Source organism: Jatropha curcas, chromosome 4 (genome assembly GCF_041381405.1).
Source record: "Jatropha curcas cultivar XTBG-Jc1 chromosome 4, XTBG_Jcur_1.0, whole genome shotgun sequence".
NCBI lineage: Eukaryota > Viridiplantae > Streptophyta > Magnoliopsida > Malpighiales > Euphorbiaceae > Jatropha > Jatropha curcas.
The window spans coordinates 12,615,185-12,633,927 of record NC_143154.1 but is presented as its reverse complement, the minus strand read 5'-3'; the positions used below and the strand labels follow the sequence as shown (position 1 = coordinate 12,633,927).

The 18,743-nt window shown below is 38.2% G+C and overlaps 1 protein-coding gene across 1 annotated transcript; it reads right to left on the bottom strand.

Annotated features, from left to right (window-relative positions):
* Positions 1-3,750: 3,750 nt before the first annotated feature.
* LOC149496871 (uncharacterized) lies at positions 3,751-7,599 on the bottom strand. Its single transcript, XM_089719948.1, has 4 exons — positions 7,548-7,599; positions 5,364-7,496; positions 4,324-4,505; positions 3,751-3,762 (listed from the first exon to the last, which is right to left on the bottom strand). The coding sequence occupies exons 1-4, from the start codon at positions 7,597-7,599 to the stop codon at positions 3,751-3,753; spliced, it is 2,379 nt and encodes a 792-aa protein (XP_089576074.1).
* Between the last annotated feature and the right edge of the window lie 11,144 nt (positions 7,600-18,743).

The window sequence follows — 18,743 nt, the reverse complement described above, 5'->3', positions numbered from 1 at the left end:
CATGCTTATAGGTAGTATAAATATCAAAGGAAATGAATATACGATATGATAATTGTAACATCCGCCGCCCGATCCCGAAAGACCCAACGGTTGATGCCACATTCGGTGCCGGAGGCACCATCCTAACCTACATATAAATCAAACAATCATATTATGAATTAGAAGTGACTTAGTATTCACAAGTTTAGCAAGTAATAGTATTTTGTTTTGAAAATGATTTGGGAGAATCCTACAGAAAAACTGCAAGAGTTTCCCCTAAAAATAGAAGTTGCCAAACATATGAATACAAAGCACTCTCAAATTCAAACTCCAAACCCCATCAAACTCCAATAACAACACAATAGCACTTCTATAATTTCATAACTCCATAGTTCCTCAATAACATTATAATATTCATCACTTAAATACATTCATTTAAATATATCAACATCTAATATTCTAACCATTAAATAAGTTCCAAATTATTCTCCCAATATATACATCAAAATCATTGACAACAATATGCTTAAGTTATAAATTAAATAATACAGTCTCAAAAAATGTAATCGTTATACATGCCATAATTTTTAGTTACATAAAATACTAATCAACTACCAAAAGATCTCTTCAGCTCTGATGCTACTCTTCAGGTCTTTAAGCAGCAATCACAATCTTCAACCTACGCGTGATAAAATCAACGCGCTGAGTATAAAACTCAGTGGTGCTCAAAAACACAACAAACCAATGTTGTGATGACAATATACTTAAAAAAAAATCATTTATATACATAAAATCATTAAATTTGAACATGTATTACATATGTACACCAACACATCATGCTTTAAAAATTCATTTGGTATCATAAATAAGTTATGGTAAACTAAGAGTTAGTAACATAATGTATCTCATTTATTTCACTTCCTTAAAAATATTTTATAAGGGCTTACATACACTTAGGAGAAAAAGAAGCAGATAAGTTTTCATAGCTTATTCATAATGGCCTTAGGTCACCAACCTTTTCATAACATATAGAGCGCGTCCGTCCTAACATAAGACACCCACGTGCCTAGCATATGATCATAGCTTCTTATCATAATGGCATCAAATGCCGAGCATGCTCATCATACATAATAAAATCAAATCATGCATCAAATCCACACCAAGTATATTAGAGCCCAAAAACATTTCTCATAAAATTCATGTTCTTTAGTCTTCTCATAATAAAAGCTTAATTTACACTTCAGTAATTCATAAAAATTCTCATACTTAAACAAAATGACTTAACATAGAAAAATTCCAGCATAAAATTAACATTGACCCTTGCTGTGTTTTTAAAACATAACTTGAGTTATGGGTCTCCAAATTAAATGAAATCAGAGTCATTAGAAAGCTAAGACAAAAGCCTACAAATGTTATGAAGGAATCACAGCCCAGATCAATATGGAAGATAACAAAACAAAGCTAGGAACACAAACTAATAGACCAGACCTGATTCAGCAGAACCAAGTCCATTGTTTATTGAATTCCTACTAAACCCCACACTCAAATTAAACCAATCCAGAACGAGAGAATTCTCAAGACACAGGGAAACAACTTTTATGAAGAACTCAGAACCTAATCTTGTCATTATAGTGGTCAAAATGGGCACTAAATTCAGTGATGCATGTGGCCCGACACAAACAGAGTCAGTTTGGGTGTTTTAGCCATAAGTTGAGTTATATATCTCCAAATTGGACACAAGAGGATGGGTTGGAAAGCTAAGAGATAGACCTACAACTTTTATGAACGATTCAGACACAGATCGCAATTAGAAAGGATTGAAAAATGGTCCTAAATCTCACTCAAAATCACGTTTTTCCCAAATTCAGTTTACTTTAGCCATGAAAGGAACATGAACCACAAAGATACAAGCTAGAAATGTCTACCACAACATAAATACTCATCAAACATCATCCAAGAGCATGTAATGGCAACCAAAATTCAACAAATCAATCATTTCATACAAAATCTCAAAATATACACATAATAGCATAAAGGCACAAAATCAAAATTTGAGTAAGGTAAGTGTGTTTATGAACACTAACCTTCAAAACAAGCTTTAACAAGCTTTAATCAAAGCTTCTCAAGCTTTGGTCTCGCCTTTATCCTTATTAGAAGGGCTCTCCACCCTCTACATGGAAGAAACTCAAAATCAAACAAAGAAAACAAATAAAAGAAGTAATTGGAGCATGATTAAGCATGTATATGCTAAAAGACAACTCTAAACCCAAAAATAATGAGATTATCATAAAATCACTTACTTGACCCAAGTAGGAAAATCACCAAATTCCTTGAAATTAGTCACCAAAAATGCCTTCTCTAGCTTCACTCTCTAAGATTTAGTACTTAAATCAAGTTGGATGGGTGAATTTGATGTGTTTACTAAGTATTTACTAAGTGAGAAGTGAAGAAAAGGAAGAAGAAGAGGAAACGTGGAAGTAGAAGAAGATGGCAAAAGTTGGTGCTCAATAATTGATAGTTGCTTTATTAAAGCAACTAAGGGGGTATTTTGGTCTTTTCTTCAAATAGGAGGGTGTTTTGGTCTTTTCTCCAAATATTCTCCAATTAAATTCCTTCAAAATATTATTTATCTCCACAAAACTCTCTAATTTATTCCATAAAAATAATTCCTCAAATTTCCTCCATAAAAATAATTCCTCAAATTTCCTTACTTAATATAACACCATAATTCACTATTCACTAATGATCTAAATTCTCCAAAAATATTCTTTACTTACTTTCTACCCATAAAAACCATGCATACATGCTCCAAAAATGTTAAATAAAATATAAAACATAAATAGTAATTTTTCCGGACCAAAAATAATACCAACTTCTGGACCGGTGGTACTATTCACAGACCAGTAAACTACTATTGAAACACAGGAAAAATGGGGCGTTACAGTTCTCCCCCCCTTAAAGAATTTCGTCCTCGAAATTCACCTGAATTAAACAACTGAGGATGCTGTTGTCTCATAATATCTTCACTTTCCCATGTAGCTTCCTCGGTCTTATGGTTTCTCCAAAGAACCTTTACCAACAGAATTCTCTTATTCCTTAGTTCCTTGATTTCCCTAGCACGTATCCTCACTGGTTCTTCCTCATAAGTTAAATCTGGCTCTATAGTCACAGATTCCACTTATATTACATGTGATGGGTCGGACCGATACCTCCTCAACATAGATACGTGGAAAACATTATGTATCCTATCTAGGTCTGGTGGTAAAGCTAGTCTATAGGCTAATGGACCCACACGCTCAATGATCTCATATGGACCAATGAACCTAGGACTAAGCTTCCCCTTTCTTCCAAATCTCAATATCTTTTTCCACGGAGATACCTTAAGGAAAACCTTATCTCCCACTGCATACTCTATATCTTTCCTTTTCAAATCCGCATAAGATTTCTGACGATCTGAAGCTGCTTTCAATCTATCTCTGATAATTCTGACCTTTTCCTCTGTATCCCGAATCAAATCCGGACCTACCATCTTGCCCTCACTCAATTCTGACCAACACAGTGGAGTCCTACATCTCCTACCATATAGTGCTTCAAAAGGGGCCATCTGAATACTCGACTGATAACTGTTATTGTAGGCAAATTCTACAAGTCGAATGTACTTCTCCCAACTGCCCTCAAACTCAATAGCACAAGCTCTTAACATATCCTCCAAAATCTGAATAACCCGCTCTGACTAACCATCTGTCTGAGGATGAAAAGCTGTGCTAAAATTCAGCTTAGTACCTAGAGCCTCATGTAGCTTTTTCCAAAATCTAGAAGTAAATCTCGGATCTCTATCTGAAATGATGGAAGAAGGAACCCCGTGTAATCTCACTATCTCATCTATAGAAAGCTCTGCATACTGCTCCATGGTGAAGTCAGTTCTAACAGGAAGAAAGTGTGCCGACTTAGTCTATTAACTATTACCCATACAGCATCTTTCTTTTTAGGAGTTAAAGGCAATCCAGTCACAAAATCCATAGTAACCTTCTCCCATTTCCACTCTAGAATAGAAGTAGGGTGTAACAAACCAGAAGGAAACTGATGCTCTGCTTTCACTTGCTGGCACGTCAAACACCTCGACACATAATCTACAATATCCCTCTTCATCGCCGGCCACCAATACTGTGATTTCAAATCCTGATACATCTTATTACTGCCAGGATGCATAGCATAGGGACTACTATGAGCTTCCTTTAAGATACTCTTCCTCAGCTCTGAAATTTTAGGCACACAAATCTGATCCCCAAAGTACAAGCAGTCATCATCTTTAATCATAAATCTCTTTTTCCTTCCATCTCTGACTCGATCTTTCCACAAGGCAATTGTCTCATCATCTCTCTGTACATCTCGAATCTGCTGAAGTAGACTAGGTCTAATCATAAGCTCTGCCACGAGTGCACCATTACTAGCTACAGATAATCGAGTATTCATAGCACGTAAAGCAACCAAGGACTTCCTACTAAGTGCATCTACTACCACATTAGCTTTACCCAGATGGTAATCAATGGTGAAGTCATAGTCCTTAAGTAGCTCTAGCCATCTACGCTGTCTCAGATTAAGCTCCTTTTGAGTAAGCAGATACTTGAGACTCTTATGATCCGTATACAGATGACATTTCTCACCATACAAGTAATGCCTCCAAATCTTCAAAGCGAAGACTATAGCTGCTAACTCCAAATCATGCATAGGGTAGTTCTTCTCGTGTGGTTTAAGCTATCTAGAAGCATAAGCAACTACCTTACCCTCTTGCATAAGCACAAAACCCAATCCATTATGTGAAGCATCACTATACACATCATACGGTCTACCCGAAACTGGCTGTGTCAACACTGGAGCCTCAGTAAGCATCATCTTAAGCTTCTCAAAACTATTCTGACATTTATCATTCCACTCGAATCGGACATCTTTTTGAAGAAGTCTAGTCAAAGGAGCCGCAATGAGAGAAAATCCCTTGACAAATCTTCTATAATAACCAGTCAATCCTAAGAAACTCCGAATCTCTGTCACATTCTTAGGTGGCTTCCATTCAAGCACTGCCTCTATCTTCTTCGGATCAACTCTAATACCCTCAACAGAAATAATGTGACCCAAGAAAGCAATCTCAGACAACCAGAATTCACACTTACTCAACTTAGCATACAACTGTCTCTCTCTCAATATCTGAAGTACAATTCTCAAATGGTGATCATGATCCTCTCTAGTCTGAGAATATACCAAGATGTCATCAATGAACACAACCACAAACTGATCTAAGTAAGGATGAAAGATCCGGTTCATCAAATCCATGAACACTGCAGGAGCATTAGTCAAACCAAACGGCATTACCAAGAACTCATAGTGACCGTAGCGTGTCTTGAAAGCAGTCTTAGGTACATCTGATGCCTTCACCCTTAGCTGATGATAACCTGATCTCAGATCTATCTTCGAGAATACACTAGCTCCTCTCAACTGATCAAACAAATCATCTATCCGAGGCAATGGATACCGATTCTTCACAGTAACTTTGTTAAGTTGTCTGTAATCAATACACAATCTAAGTGATCCATCCTTCTTCTTTACAAATAATACTGGAGCACCCCACAGAGATACACTAGGACGAATAAAACCCTTATCAAGCAACTCTTGAATCTGTATCTTTAACTCTTTCAACTCAGAAGGCGCCATCCGATACGGAGCAATGGATATCGGTGCAGTACCAGGCATAACCTCAATACCAAACTCAACCTCTCTCTCAGGAGGTAAACCAGGCAACTCCTCTGGAAACACATCCGGAAAATCACATACTGTGGGTATATCATGGACACTAGGAGATTCTGACTCTGGAGCAAGTACACAGGCTAAGTAGGCCTCACAACCATGCTGGATCAATCTTCTAGCAGTAGAAGCAGAAATAACATTAGAGAGGTAATCCGACCTCTCACCCACAACTACAATCTCCTCACCAGATGAAGTCTGTAGTATAATCCTATTAAGTCTACAATCAATCATAACTCCATGTCTAGATAACCAATCCATACCCAAGATCACATCAAACTCCCGAAAAGGCAACTCTATTAGATCTCCTAGAAACACATGGCCATAGATTACCAATGGATAATCTCTATACACCCGATTAACTACGACACTATGACCTAAGGGATTAGTAACCTTAATACCATGCTCTAACATATCAGCATGCATATTACCCAATCTACCCACATGTATGCATAAATATGAATGAGTAGAGCCAGGATCAATCAAAGCATATACAGAAATATCAAAGAGAGAGAATGTACCAATGATAACGTCTGGGGCATCCTGCTCCTCCCTAGTCCGGATAGCATACGCTCTAGCAGGTGCTCTGGACTCAAGTTTTTCCACTGTCTCTGAAACTGGCCTCTGACTCCCAGTACCTCCTGTATCACCACGGCCTCTGCCTCTGCCTCTCGAAACATAAGGAGCCGACCTCCCTACCTGAGGAGCTGCACTAGCCAAAGTCATAGGGCAGTCTCGAAGCAAATGCTCTATAGACCCACATCGAAAGCATGCCCTAGAAAATCTCCTACAAACCCCGGGATGCTTCTTTCCACACTGAGGACATGGCGGAATATCAATCCACGTAGCACCTCCACCACTAGCAATAGATGTGGTCTGTGGAGCTACTCTGCCATGAGTACCCTGTCCATGTCTCTGAATCGGTCTAGACCAGGTCTGTGATGAACCTCTATGCCTCTTACTACTAGACTGAGCCCCAGAAGTCTGTCCAGATACCATACCCTGAAACCTCTTTTGTTGACCCTGTTGACTCCGTTGCCTCCTAGCCTGCTGCTCATTCCTCACTTCCTCAAGCTCTAAAGCTGCCTTCACTAGGGAAGACAATGATGTATGAGGATGAGCAACTAGATGCATGCGATATTCATCATGCAAGCCTTTCTTGAAGTGCTTGCATCTATCAAACTCAGTAGGAATCATCTCAGTAGCATACCTGCTCAACCGAATGAACTCTCTCTCATATTCAGCCACAGACATTCTGCCCTGTTTTAACTCTAAAAACTCGGCTTTATGTTGGTCAATGTAATGCTCCCCAATATATTTCTGTCTGAACTCAGAAAGAAAGAAGTCCCAAGTCCTCTGCTCAGCACTAACTGTCCGTGATACAGTATCCCACCACTGGTAAGCTTCATCTCTCAATAAGGAAGTGGCACAAACCAAACTGTCTACAGGTGAGCACTGTATCTGCTCCAATATCCTCTCCACAGACTGGAGCCAATACTCTACTGCAGAAGCCACATCATCCTTTCTACCCATAAACTCAACAGCTCCATATTTCCTCAGTTTCTCAATAGGGGGACGAACTGGAACAGGGGCTGGAGCAACTGGAGCCTGGGGAACAGCTCCCGCTGCCTGCCTCAAAGCAGCAACTAACTGCTGAACAAATGTATCCAGGTTAGGCCCAGCAGGACCTGCAGCAGCTTGCCCCACCCTCGAGGCGTGCTCTGCATCAGAACCCACAGCACCACTAGCGGCATCTCCAACAGGAATACCACCACTAGGAGGGACATAACTATCCACCTCCTCATCAGACAGATGTTGAGACATCACTCAACTACTACAAAGACCAAAAGGTTTGCATCAGAGAGAAGTTCCAAACCAAATCAATATGGCATGTATTTAACTTAAATTACTCATACTCTCACTTCAAAATAGATAAAGTCCTACATATGCATATAGTCCTAGAATCGCCTAAACCTATGCTCTGATACCACTAAATGTAACACCCGCCGCCCGATCCCGAAAGACCCAATGGTTGATGCCACATTCGGTGCCGGAGGCACCGTCCTAACCTACATATAAATCAAACAATCATATTATGAATTAGAAGTGACTTAGTATTCACAAGTTTAGCAAGTAATAGTATTTTGTTTTGAAAATGATTTGGGAGAATCCTATAGAGAAACTGCAAGAGTTTCCCCTAAAAATAGAAGTTGCCAAACATATGAATACAAAGCACTCCCAAATTCAAACTCCAAACCCCATCAAACTCCAATAACAACACAATAGCACTTCTATAATTTCATAACTCCATAGTTCCTCAATAACATTATAATATTCATCACTTAAATACATTCATTTAAATATATCAACGTCTAATATTCTAACCATTAAATAAGTTCCAAATTATTCTCCCAATATATACATCAAAATCATTGACAACAATATGCTTAAGTTATAAATTAAATAATACAGTCTCCAAAAATGTAATCGTTATACATGCCATAATTTTTAGTTACATAAAATACTAATCAACTACCAAAAGATCTCTTCAGCTCTGATGCTACTCTTCAGGTCTTTAAGCAGCAAGCACAATCTCCAACCTGCACGTGATAAAATCAACGCGCTGAGTATAAAACTCAGTGGTGCTCAAAAACACAACAAACCAATGTTGTGGTGACAACATACTTAAAAACAAATCATTTATATACATAAAATCATTAAATTTGAACATGTATTACATATTTACACCAACACATCATGCTTTAAAAATTCATTTGGTATCATAAATAAGTTATGGTAAACTAAGAGTTAGTAACATAATGTATCTCATTTATTTCACTTCCTTAAAAATATTTTATAAGGGCTCACATACACTTAGGAGAAAAAGAAGCAGATAAGTTTTCATAGCTTATTCATAATGGCCTTAGGTCACCAACCTTTTCATAACATATAGAGCGCGTCTGCCCTAACATAAGACACCCACGTGCCTAGCATATGATCATAGCTTCTTATCATAATGGCATCAAGTGCCGAGCATGCTCATCATACATAATAAAATCAAATCATGCATCAAATCCACACCAAGTATATTAGAGCCCAAAAACATTTCTCATAAAATTCATGTTCTTTAGTCTTCTCATAATAAAAACTTAATTTACACTTAAGTAATTCATAAAAATTCTCATACTTAAACAAAATGACTTAACACAGAAAAATTCCAGCATAAAATTAACATTGACCCTTGCTGTGTTTTTAAAACATAACTTGAGTTATGGGTCTCCAAATTAAATGAAATCAGAGTCATTAGAAAGCTAAGACAAAAGCCTACAAATGTTATGAAGGAATCACAGCCCAGATCAGTATGGAAGATAACAAAACAAAGCTAGGAACACAAACTAACAGACCAGACCTGATTCAGCAGAACCAAGTCCATTGTTTATTGAATTCCTACTAAACCCCACACTAAAATTAAACCAGTCTAGAACGAGAGAATTCTCAAGACATAGGGGAACAACTTTTATGAAGAACACAGAACCTAATATTGTCATTATAGTGGTCAAAATGGGCACTAAAGTCAGTGATGCATGTGGCCCGACACAAACAGAGTCAGTTTGGGTGTTTTAGCCATAAGTTGAGTTATATATCTCCAAATTGGACACAAGAGGATGGGTTGGAAAGCTAAGAGATAGACCTACAACTTTTATGAAGGACTCAGACACAGATCGCAATTAGAAAGGATTGAAAAATGGTCCTAAAGCTCACTCAAAATCACGTTTTTCCCAAATTCAGTTTACTTTAGCCATGAAAGGAACATGAACCACAAAGATACAAGCTAGAAATGTCTACCACAACATAAATACTCATCAAACATCATCCAAGAGCATGTAATGGCAACCAAAATTCAACAAATTAATCATTTCATACAAAATCTCAAAATATACACATAATAGCATAAAGGCACAAAATCAAAATTTGAGTAAGGTAAGTGTGTTTATGAACACTAACCTTCAAAACAAGCTTTAACAAGCTTTAATCAAAGCTTCTCAAGCTTTGGTCTTGCCTTTATCCTTATTAGAAGGCTCTCCACCCTCTACATGGAAGAAACTCAAAATCAAACAAAGAAAACAAATAAAAGAAGTAATTGGAGCATGATTAAGCATGTATATGCTAAAAGACAACTCTAAACCCAAAAATAATGAGATTATCATAAAATCACTTACTTGACCCAAGTAGGAAAATCACCAAATTCCTTGAAATTAGTCACCAAAAATGCCTTCTCTAGCTTCACTCTCTAAGATTTAGTACTTAAATCAAGTTGGATGGGTGAATTTGATGTGTTTACTAAGTATTTACTAAGTGAGAAGTGAAGAAAATGAAGAAGAAGAGGAAACGTGGAAGTAGAAGAAGATGGCAAAAGTTGGTGCTCAATAATTGATAGTTGCTTTATTAAAGCAACTAAGGGGGTATTTTGGTCTTTTCTTCAAATAGGAGGGTGTTTTGGTCTTTTCTCCAAATATTCTCCAATTAAATTCCTTCAAAATATTATTTATCTCCACAAAACTCTCTAATTTATTCCATAAAAATAATTCCTCAAATTTCCTCCATAAAAATAATTGCTCAAATTTCCTTACTTAATATAACACCATAATTCACTATTCACTAATGATCTAAATTCTCCAAAAATATTCCTTACTTACTTTCCACCCATAAAAACCATGCATACATGTTCCAAAAATGTTAAATAAAATATAAAACATAAATAGTAATTTTTCCGGACCAAAAATAATACCAACTTCTGGACCGGTGGTACTATTCACAGACCAGTAAACTACTATTGAAACACAGGAAAAATGGGGCGTTACAATAATGATGATAATTGTAAATTTTATTAGTTTGTAATTTTAACATGATATTATGTACTATGAACGCTTATGCATGTTTGATATTCAAATGATTTTATGATTATGAAACTTCTTATATAGATTTATGCTTTAAATGTATGTTGCCATCGCAACATTAAAATGTATGTAATTTATGAGCACCACTAAGTTTTTATACTCAGCCCATCGATTTTCATCACTTGTAGATTGTAGACCGTGGTTGTGCTCCAAGACCAAGGGAGTAGCATCAGAGCAGAAGAGATCTTTTTGGTAGTTATAGAATTAGTGTTATGTATTTAAGATTTATGGCATGTATAATTAATACCATTGGAGAATATGTCATTTGGGTATATGTAACTTAAGTATGCTTGAAGTATATTTTATTTAGGCATATGTATAAGGAGATAAATATGGATTTATGTAATATCTGGATGTAAAAATTTCTCATAAGTTAATTATGTATGGTTTGAATATATAGGACTTATTATATATATATTAATTTCTTAAATTTTTATGTTTATTATGGTGATAATGAGGAAATGAAAGACTATGAATCTATACAAATTAATTTTGAGTTGGCTTGATTATTGGAGTTTATTGAATGATTCAGGTTGAATTGGGAGTGTTTTGTATTCACAGGTTTTGGGTTAAGTTCAGATTGTAAGGGAAACTCTTGTAGATTTTCTGTAGCATTTAAAATATTTTTCTATAAAAAAAATTTATACTTGCTAGACTTGTGAATACTTAATCACTTCTAATCATGTAGTAGTTTATTAGTTAGAATGGATCCTCCAGCATCGGATGTGGCGTCCGCTGTCTAATCTTCTGTGACTGGGCGACCGGTGTTGCATTTAGTGGCATTTGAGCATAGGTTTAAGCGATTCTAGGACTATATATATTTGTAGGAATTTATCGACTTTTGAGTGAGAGTATAAGTAATTTAAGTTAAATACATGCTATATTTGTGTGTTTGGAACTTCTCTCTGATGTGAACCTTTTGGTCTTTATAAGAATTGTGAGATGTCTCAGCATTTGTTTGACGAGGAGGTGGATAATTATGCCCCTCCTAATGGAGTTAAACTTACTAGTAGTGCCGTTGGTGGTGTTTTGGGTTCTAATGCAGAGCGTGCCTCGGTGGCGGGCAGGCTGCTGCAAGTCCTGGTGGGCCTAATCAAGATGTACTCCAGCAGTTAGTTGCTGCTTTGAGGCAAGTAGTGGGTGCTGTTCCCCAGGCTCCAGTTGCTCCAGCCTTTGTTCTAGCTCCTCCCCCTATTGAGAATTTGAGAAAGTATGGTGCTGCTGAGTTCAAGGGTAGGAAGGATGATATAGGCTCTACAACAAAGTATTGGCTTTAGGCTACACAATGGATATTAGAGCGGATTTAGTGTTTCCTTTAGGATAGCTTATGGTGTGCCACTTACTTGCTAAAGGAAGAGGCTTTTACTGGTGAGACACTGTGTCCTTTAGCAGTTAGTTTTGAGGAGAGGACTTGGGACTGCTTCATCGCTGAGTTCAAGAAGAAGTATCTTGGAGATCTTTTTATAAAGCATCGTAGGATTGAGTTTCTAGAGCTTAAGCAGGGTAGGATGACTGTATCAGAGAATGAGTGAGAGTTGATCCGCCTGAGTAAGTATGCTACCGACTTGATTCCTTCTAAGCTAAAGAGGTGCAAACGCTTCAGGAAAGGCTTGCACGTAGGATGCTTCTGATTGCTCATCCTCAAACCACATTATCTTCTTTGGTGACCACTGCTTTAGAGCTTAAGGAGGTTAGGAGTGAGCAGCAGTCCAGGAGACAGCGGAGTCAGTAGGGCCAACATAAGAGATTCCATAAGGTAGTATCTAGTCAGACTTCTGGGGTTCAGTCGGGCAGTAAGAGGCACAGAGGTGCACATTTGTATGGGTTTAGATCGAGTCAGAGACATGGTAAGGGTACTTCTACTAGATCAGCTCCACAGACTACATCTATCGCCAGTGCTGGCAGCATTGTGAGGAGTGACACACTGGCTTGTACTTAGTGCGGTAGGAGGGATGTTATGATTTGTAGGAGGTATTATGGGACATGTTTTTGATGTGCGTCTACAGAGGTATGATCAGAGATTGTCCTAGAACTCCGATTGGTTCAACTCCACAGATTGGGAGGTTAGCTCCCTTTATTTCGAGAGGCAAGGGTAGAGGCCATGGTGATAAAGTGGGTATTGGGAGTTAGAGACCAGTTTCTGAGACAGTGGACAGACCAGAGTCCAAAGCACTTGCCAGAGCATATGCCATTAGGGCTAGAGAGGAGCAGGATGCCCAGACGTCATAGTCGGTACATTATGTATCTTTGATACTCCTATGCATGCTTTGATTGATCTTGGCTCTGCGCATTCATATTTGTGCATACGTTTGGGTAGATTGGATGATATGCATGCTGTAATGTCAGAGCATAGTGTTGAGGTCACAAATCCCTTGGGTCATAGTGTGGTAGCTAATTGGGTCTATAGAGATTGTCCATTAGTAATTTGTGGCCATGTGTTTCTGGGAGACTTTATAGAGTTGCCTTTCCAGGATTTTGATGTGATTTTGGGTATGAATCGGTTATCTAGACACGGGGTCATAATTGACTGTAGACTTAAGAGGATTTCACTTCGAAATTCGTCTAATGAGGAGATCATAGTTATGGGTGAGAGGTCAAATTACCTCCTAATTTCATTTCTGCTACTGCTGCTAGGAGATTGATCCAGCATGGTTGTGAGGCATTCTTAGCTTATGTACTTGAGCCGGAGTCGAAATCTCCTAATGTGCATGATATACCTATAGTATGTATTTTTTTAGATGTATTTCCCGAGTAGTTGCTTAGTTTACCTCTTGAAAGAGAGTTTGAGTTTGGTATTGATGTAATGCTTGGTACCGCACCGTTATCCATTACTCATATCGAATGGCACCTACTAAGTTGAGAGAGCTGAAGATTCAAATTCAGGAATTGCTTGATAAGGGCTTCATTCGTCCTAGTGTATCTCCGAGGGGTGCTCCAGTGTTGTTTGTAAAGAAGAAGGATGGATTCCTGAGACTGTGTATTGACTACAGGCAGCTTAATAAAGTCATTGTGAAGAACCGGTATCCATTGTCTCAAATAGATGACTTACTTGATCAGTTGAGAGGAGCTAGTTTGTTCTTGAAGATAGATATAAGATCAGGTAATCATCACTTAGCAATTAAAGAATCGGTGTGCCTAAGTGTTGACGCGTGTCTTTATGCCCCCGCCTGATCCAATGATGATATGATGATGTGGAATGAAAGGATAATGCTATCTAGAAGTCTTTTAATCTAAGGATTTAAATTAAATCGATTTTAAGTGTCTGGTTGCATCAGAGTTGCGTCACGCAGCTATCAGTTGCGTGACGGCACCGTCAGCTGCGTCACGCAGCTTCGATTTGTGTGATGTCACCAATATGACAACATGCCACACGTGGCTGTGGTCCAGAAAGACAGCTGCGTCACGCAGCTATCGGGTCCGTCACGCAGCCGAGAGTTGCGTGACGCAGCTATGCTCTGTTACCCTACTTCTATAAATTCATCTTTTTCTTAGAAGAAAAAAAGGTTTTGAGGGCGTCTAAAAAACACATTTCGGCTAGGTTTTTCTCCAGAGACTCTTTTGAGTTCCTTTGAAGAAAAACAACCATTAGATATCAATTAGGGTGAAAGCAAAAATCATAAAAAAGAAAATCAAGAGAGAAAAGGAATGAGTGTTTAAATCCTTGTTGACAAAGCTTCTGGAGCGCCTTAACCATCATTCATTAAGGCATTTAAGCCATTCACAATCCTCAATCTGAGGATTAGGTAATTTCTTTACACTTTTTGTGTTCGTTTATTTATTTATTATTTATTTCATTATTGTTTTAGTAGTTTAATCTTAGTTAAATTATATTTTGTTCATCCGTGGTCATTTTCGATTCCCTTAAAGCATGTTTAAATAAAAACAGTCTAAACGAACCTTTTAAAAAATAGAGCTCGGACCAGAACAGCTGTGTCATGCAGCTAGTATGCGTGACGGAACTGTTCATGTCCAAAATATCGTTCCTTTGCCTAGATCAGTTGCGTCACGCAACTACTAGATCTGTAACGGATCTGGTGGATGCGTGACGAAACTGTTCATGTCAAAATTTTTTTTACTTTCATGCCCAATATTCTGTTTTCTTGATTATGAACAGTTAGGTCACGGAACTACTAGCTGCGTGATGCAGCTGTTCTCAGAAACAGTTGTTAACAGTTCCGTTATGTAGCTATCGGATCCGTTACGTAACTGTTCTTCCAAAAAACAGCTACGTGACGCGACTATTCTAGGGTTCCAGAAATAATTTTTGTTCTTTCAAAAAAAAAACAATAAATTTTGTACAAAATAAAGTTTAATTTTTCAAATAAATTCGAAGATGACCAATTATGAACAGATTGCAATTTAATTAGGTTTAGAATATTAAAATGTAATTATGCATGATTTTGGTTTGTGGGTTTTTGGGTCTTGATTTCGAATCGGGTAGAATGTAATTTTAGGTTCGGTTTGTAGCCCGCCTTGAACCATAAGGCAAGAGCGGATCTTTTATTTATTTGATTTAATTGCTTTGGTTTGAATGATTATGGATGTAATGATTGGATTTGATTGGGACGATTAGTTAATTTTCCATATAAGAACTCGGTCCGATTCATTTGGGTTGGGTTTAAGTAAATAAATAATTTGGCTTTTCTAATTAAAACAAATTAGAAATCATAGGTTAAAAGAGGCCGGTTTTTTCGGGCGTCGGCTTCCAATGGGTCGGCGTACCCAATTCCCTTACCCAGAATCGCATTGATGCGCCTGACCAGTCTTTTAAATGGTTTGGCCTTAAATAAAATTGGGTTTAAAATGGAGTCACTTTTTATAAAATTGGAAACGGTCCTATTGCCAAAATAATGGGTGGCGACTCAAAAATATTTTATAAGACCGATTTATTGGCATCATATCCAATAAAATGTTTTGTCACCACTGTTCATAATAAGATCACTTTCCATCAAAATGAAAAGTGACGTTTTTCGGCCATCTGGGGGCGGTATGAAAACACTAAGACATATTTCAGGGGACGTTATGGTCACTATAAGTTTCTGGTGATGCCATTTGGTCTGACTAATGCTCCTGTAGTTTTCATGGATTTGATGAACCTGATCTTCCATCCTTACTTGGATCAATTTGTGGTCATGTTTATCGATGACATCATTTGAGCGAGAAATAATTATATGGCAAATTGAGCAAGTGCGAATTCTGGTTTTCTAAGATTACTTTCCTAGGTCGCATCATTTTTGCTGAGGGTATTAGAATTGATCCGAAAAAGATTGAGACAATACTTGATTGGAAGCCACTTAAGAATGTCATTGAGATTCGAAGTTTCTTAGGATTGGCTAGTTATTATAGGAGATTCGTTAAGGGGTTTTCTCTCATTGCAGCCCCTTGCACTAGACTTCTTCAGAAGGACGTTAGATTTGAATGGAGTAATAGATGTTAGAGTAGCTTTGAGAAGCTTAAGGCGATGCTTATAGAGGTTCCAGTGTTGGCTCAGCCAGTTTTGGGTAGACCGTATAATGTGTATAGTGATGCTTCGCATAATGGGTTGGCTTGTGTGCTTATGCAGGAGGGTAAGGTAGTTGCCTATGCTTCTAAACAGCTTAAGCCACATGAGAAGAACTACCCTACCCATGATTTGGAGTTAGCAGCTATAGTCTTTGCTTTGAAGATTTGGAGGCATTACTTGTATGGTGAGAGATGTCATCTGTATTCAGATCATAAGAGTCTTAAGTATCAGCTTACTCAGAAGGAGCTTAACCTGAGACAAGTGTAGATGGGTAGAGCTCTTTAAGGACTATGAATTCATTACGATCCGAGTAAAGCTAATGTGGTTATAGATGTACTTAGTAGAAAGTCTTTAGTTACTTTGCATACTATGAACACTCGATTGTCTGTTGCTAGTGATGGTGCACTTATGGTAGAGCTTATGGTTAGTCCTAGCCTACTTCAGCAGATTTGAGATGCATAAAGAGATGATGAGATGATTGCCTTATGCAAAGGCCTAGTCAGAGATGGTAAGAAGAAGAGGTTTGTGATCAGAGATGATGGCTGATTATACTTTAAGAATCGAATTTGTGTGCCTAAGATTTCAGACTTGAGGAAGAGTATCTTAGAGGTAGGTCATAGGTCATAGTAGTTCTTATTCTATGCATCCTGGTGTGAATACTCAAATTTTGAGGCTCAAAAAGCCAGTTTTCCCGGACTGCGAATAATAATTTGTGTGCCTGTTTTCCCAGACTGCAAACAGTCCGGCCGGATCGGAGGCCATTTTGGAAACTCACCGAAATTATGCCAATATGGTACTCGAAATGTCCGAAAAATTACGAGGATCGCAGAACTGGTCCCGGAATAATTTTTGAAAGTCCGGAACTCCCGGAAAAGCCCCCGGAGCGAGACACGATGGCCACCGCCGCACACGGCGGCTCCGGCCGCCGGACACGGCGGCAGCGGCCGCCTTCGGTGGCCGCCCCATCGCGGCGGCATCTGCCGCCGGCCCTGGCGCAGTGGCCGCCTTCGGTGGCCGCCCTTCCTCGGCGGCAGCTGCCGCCGGCCCTGGCGGCAGCGGCCGCCTCACCGCGGCGGCAACTGACGCCGGCCCTGGCGGCAGCGGCCGCCCTGGACCCATTTTTTGCCTATAAATAGGCCACTTACCTCTTCATTTTGGTTGTTCGGTCTGTGTTGACGGACGCTCCTTCTCCCCCCACGCTTCTTGCGATTCTTTTACCGCTTTCTTGCATTTTTAATTTAATTCTCTTGTTGTGATACTTGGACACTAAAATTGAATAAATTTTAATTAATTAATTAATATTTCCCAAACGAGGAGCTTAATCTGGAGCTAAGAAGCGGCCGTCGATTAAATCAGGTACATAAACTAAACTCTGCTCATTTAATTTTAGCACTTCATGCACATTTCTCTTCTACTCCTAATAACTCTACAACTGCATAAATGCATCCACATCATCAATTCGGCAAATAAACTGCCTCAATTAAATATGATTAAGCTTAAATGCCCAGTTAACTAATAATCGTGGTATTAAAGCCTAAAATCCGACAATATTGGCTAAAAAACCTAGTTAATTAATAACTACGGTTTAATCGCCTTTATTTCGTACAAATCCGGCTTAAGTCCAATTGGTCAATAATTGTGGCTAAATAGCCTTGACTAAACACGTTTTATTGGCGATAAATTGCCTACATTACAATTCAGTTAATCAACTTTTGGCAAACAAATTGCCTATAAGTAAGATTAACCATTTTTAACGACAAATCGCTTAAATCGAATTCTTTGGCAAAATGCCTTAAATTAATCAATCTTTTGGCCAAAGGCCTTAAATCAATCATTTTGGCGACAATCGCCTAATCGACATTTTTGGCAAACAAATTGCCTAAATCAACACGTTTTGGCTAAAAGCCTTAAATCAATCAATTTTAGGCGACAATCGCCCAATCATCAATTTTTGGCAATAAATTGCCTAAATCAATATTTTGGCTTTAAAGCCTTCAAATAACCAATTTTGGCGACAATCGCCTAAATCACATCAACTTTTGGCAACAATTGCCTAAATCAAACTTTTCGGCTAAAAGCCTTAAATCAACAATTTTGGCATCAAATGCCTAAATCAAATCAATCACTCTTTGGCAAAATGCCTAAACAAAATGCACAAAGCATACACACACTCATGCATAAAGCATCCCCATTCAAAGCCCTCTAAAAGAGGCCTATCGAACTACGTTGACTTTGATCTTCCATTCAAACGGAAGTACGTAGGTACGTTAGGGATTTAACCCCGAGCGGCAAGTCGAAATCACTTAAACATTTCATTTGGTCCAATTACATCATTTACCTTGCAAAGCATTCATTCTTTTGGTTAGTTGATCAGCATGACATGGTCTCGGGATCCACCTCGAGTTCGTAGATTGTGCCTTAAACATTGGGATAATTAATCTAATAATTAGGTTAATTAAATTGGAGTCAACTTAGGATTTTTTCCTAGTTTACCCTAAAATAATTAA

Coding starts and splice junctions, on each gene's coding strand:
- LOC149496871 (XM_089719948.1), bottom strand. CDS start 7,599: ATGTCTCAACATCTGTCTGATGAGGAGGTGGATAGTTATGTCCCTCCT. Junction 7,497..7,547: donor TAGTTATGTCCCTCCTAGTG/GTGGTATTCCTG, acceptor GTTCTGATGCAG/AGCACGCCTCGAGGGTGGGG. Junction 4,506..5,363: donor TGCTTTCAAGACACGCTACG/GTCACTATGAGT, acceptor ATCTGGGTAAAG/CTAATGTGGTAGTAGATGCA.